General features: G+C 33.8%; 1 protein-coding gene across 1 annotated transcript; it reads left to right on the top strand.

The window, feature by feature from the left end:
* Window positions 1-694: 694 nt before the first annotated feature.
* LOC147761029 (uncharacterized) lies at window positions 695-1,309 on the top strand. The gene is made up of 2 exons (XM_087014597.1): window positions 695-871; window positions 1,082-1,309. Exons 1-2 carry the CDS (start codon window positions 734-736, stop codon window positions 1,307-1,309), a joined length of 366 nt encoding a protein of 121 aa, XP_086870723.1. The 5' UTR covers window positions 695-733.
* Window positions 1,310-1,569: the final 260 nt, after the last annotated feature.

The following is a 1,569-nucleotide window of genomic DNA, read 5'->3' as shown; positions in this document are numbered from 1 at the left end:
CAATTGTTGGTTGAAGTCATGCTGCACCGTCTACAAGAGATCATTGCAGCACGCAGTAGACAGATTCGCATGTAGATGTGACTTTCAACAAGTGCATACGGTTGCTAATTTTTGTACATTTTTGTACATTTTCAATTCAATAGACATCTTTCATATCTATTTAAATCACATTAGAACATCACATATGAGGGGGTGCTTGTCATAATTTTGAATAAATTGTATAAAATACGGATGTCTCCACCGGTACTTTATATTTTATATACCATGAGTCATGTTAAATATGGTATTTAGAATAAAAAGTACAGTTTATTACAGCTTACACCTGTGCGATGATAATTTTCGAATATTATCACATGTACCTAAATGTAATATTATCTTTTTGACCAAGAGAATACATCTCAATCAAATTGCTCGCAAGGTCAACTACCACAAGAGTGAATAAATCCAGCTGTGGAAAAAATCAAGTGTTAACATTTCCTTTGAATTGTACTTCACGGTCGTCTGCTCCTATTCACATATGAACGCCAATATTTTATCGTTTTTTTTTTTAAATATTCTTATTGGTTTCAATCAGCACAAAGATACTATTGACGTATTATTGAATAATAGATGCAGGAAAAACCTCACTTTGGGTACCTGGATGATAAGTGCTTACAATACCCTTAAAGAATCCCTGATATTAGATTCAAAGAATTAACTGAATGTACTAGTATGTGTTCTTTTTACAAACATTATGTACAGGCATGCAATTAATACCTACAAATTTGCCTTGTTGGGTTCATTTCAGAGTCTGATTATTTACAAGATGGAAATAAACAACACGTATGCCTGTTTCTTGACTCCAATGAACACATCTGAGGAGGCTCATGGGGTATTGATATTTATTCATATTTTTAAACATTCTTAAACTACTTAAAACATGTTTAAATAAGTGGTGTATAACATATAGAAAAAGATTTTGAATTAGATAAAACATAACGTAAGATGTAATAGCTTTTAATAACAAAACATTTACAGTGACATACCTGTGTTATATAACATAATATAACATAACATATAACTTTAAACACTTTGGTTTCAGAACGTTGTAGGAAATATGTCAGATGAAGAAGATGGCAATGATGATGTCCAAATGAACGGCTTTCTCATCGCCTCCCAGATCAAGAACAAAACAATCCTTAGTCCCAGTGCTCAGGAATTCTGCAGGGATCTTGATTCATACTGGCTCACTCAGATGGACAACAACACTGTGCATATAGATGGCACCAATACGCAATACCCAGAAGGTACGCACAAAATAAATCTCTGACAATTAATCATCATTACTTGCGAAATGTACAGTGACGTCAGTGCAGTACTGGACTTGTTTTTTATGTATGTGTAGAATGCATGAAATTATATCATATCATATCTTATTTCAGGAGATGTTCATGATCGCCAGAAACGCTCCTACTGTGGCTATTATTTTTGTGTGATACGTAGATGCGGCCCTATTTTGGAAAATGGTTGGAAGCACACTTGTTTTAACATATCTCATTTTCCTTGTGATAACTGCGGAGGTCACTGGAT

This window comes from Lingula anatina, chromosome 6, assembly GCF_051362555.1.
Source record: "Lingula anatina isolate TDL-2025a chromosome 6, LinAna3.0, whole genome shotgun sequence".
NCBI classification, from domain to species: domain Eukaryota; kingdom Metazoa; phylum Brachiopoda; class Lingulata; order Lingulida; family Lingulidae; genus Lingula; species Lingula anatina.
This window is presented reverse-complemented; position numbering and strand designations above follow the sequence as displayed.

Excerpts from the sequence above, each read along its gene's own strand:
- LOC147761029 (XM_087014597.1), top strand. The coding sequence starts at position 734 with ATGTACAGGCATGCAATTAATACCTACAAATTTGCCTTGTTGGGTTCA. Across the intron at positions 872-1,081 it reads CATCTGAGGAGGCTCATGGG|AACGTTGTAGGAAATATGTC; the intron begins GTATTGATATTT and ends CTTTGGTTTCAG.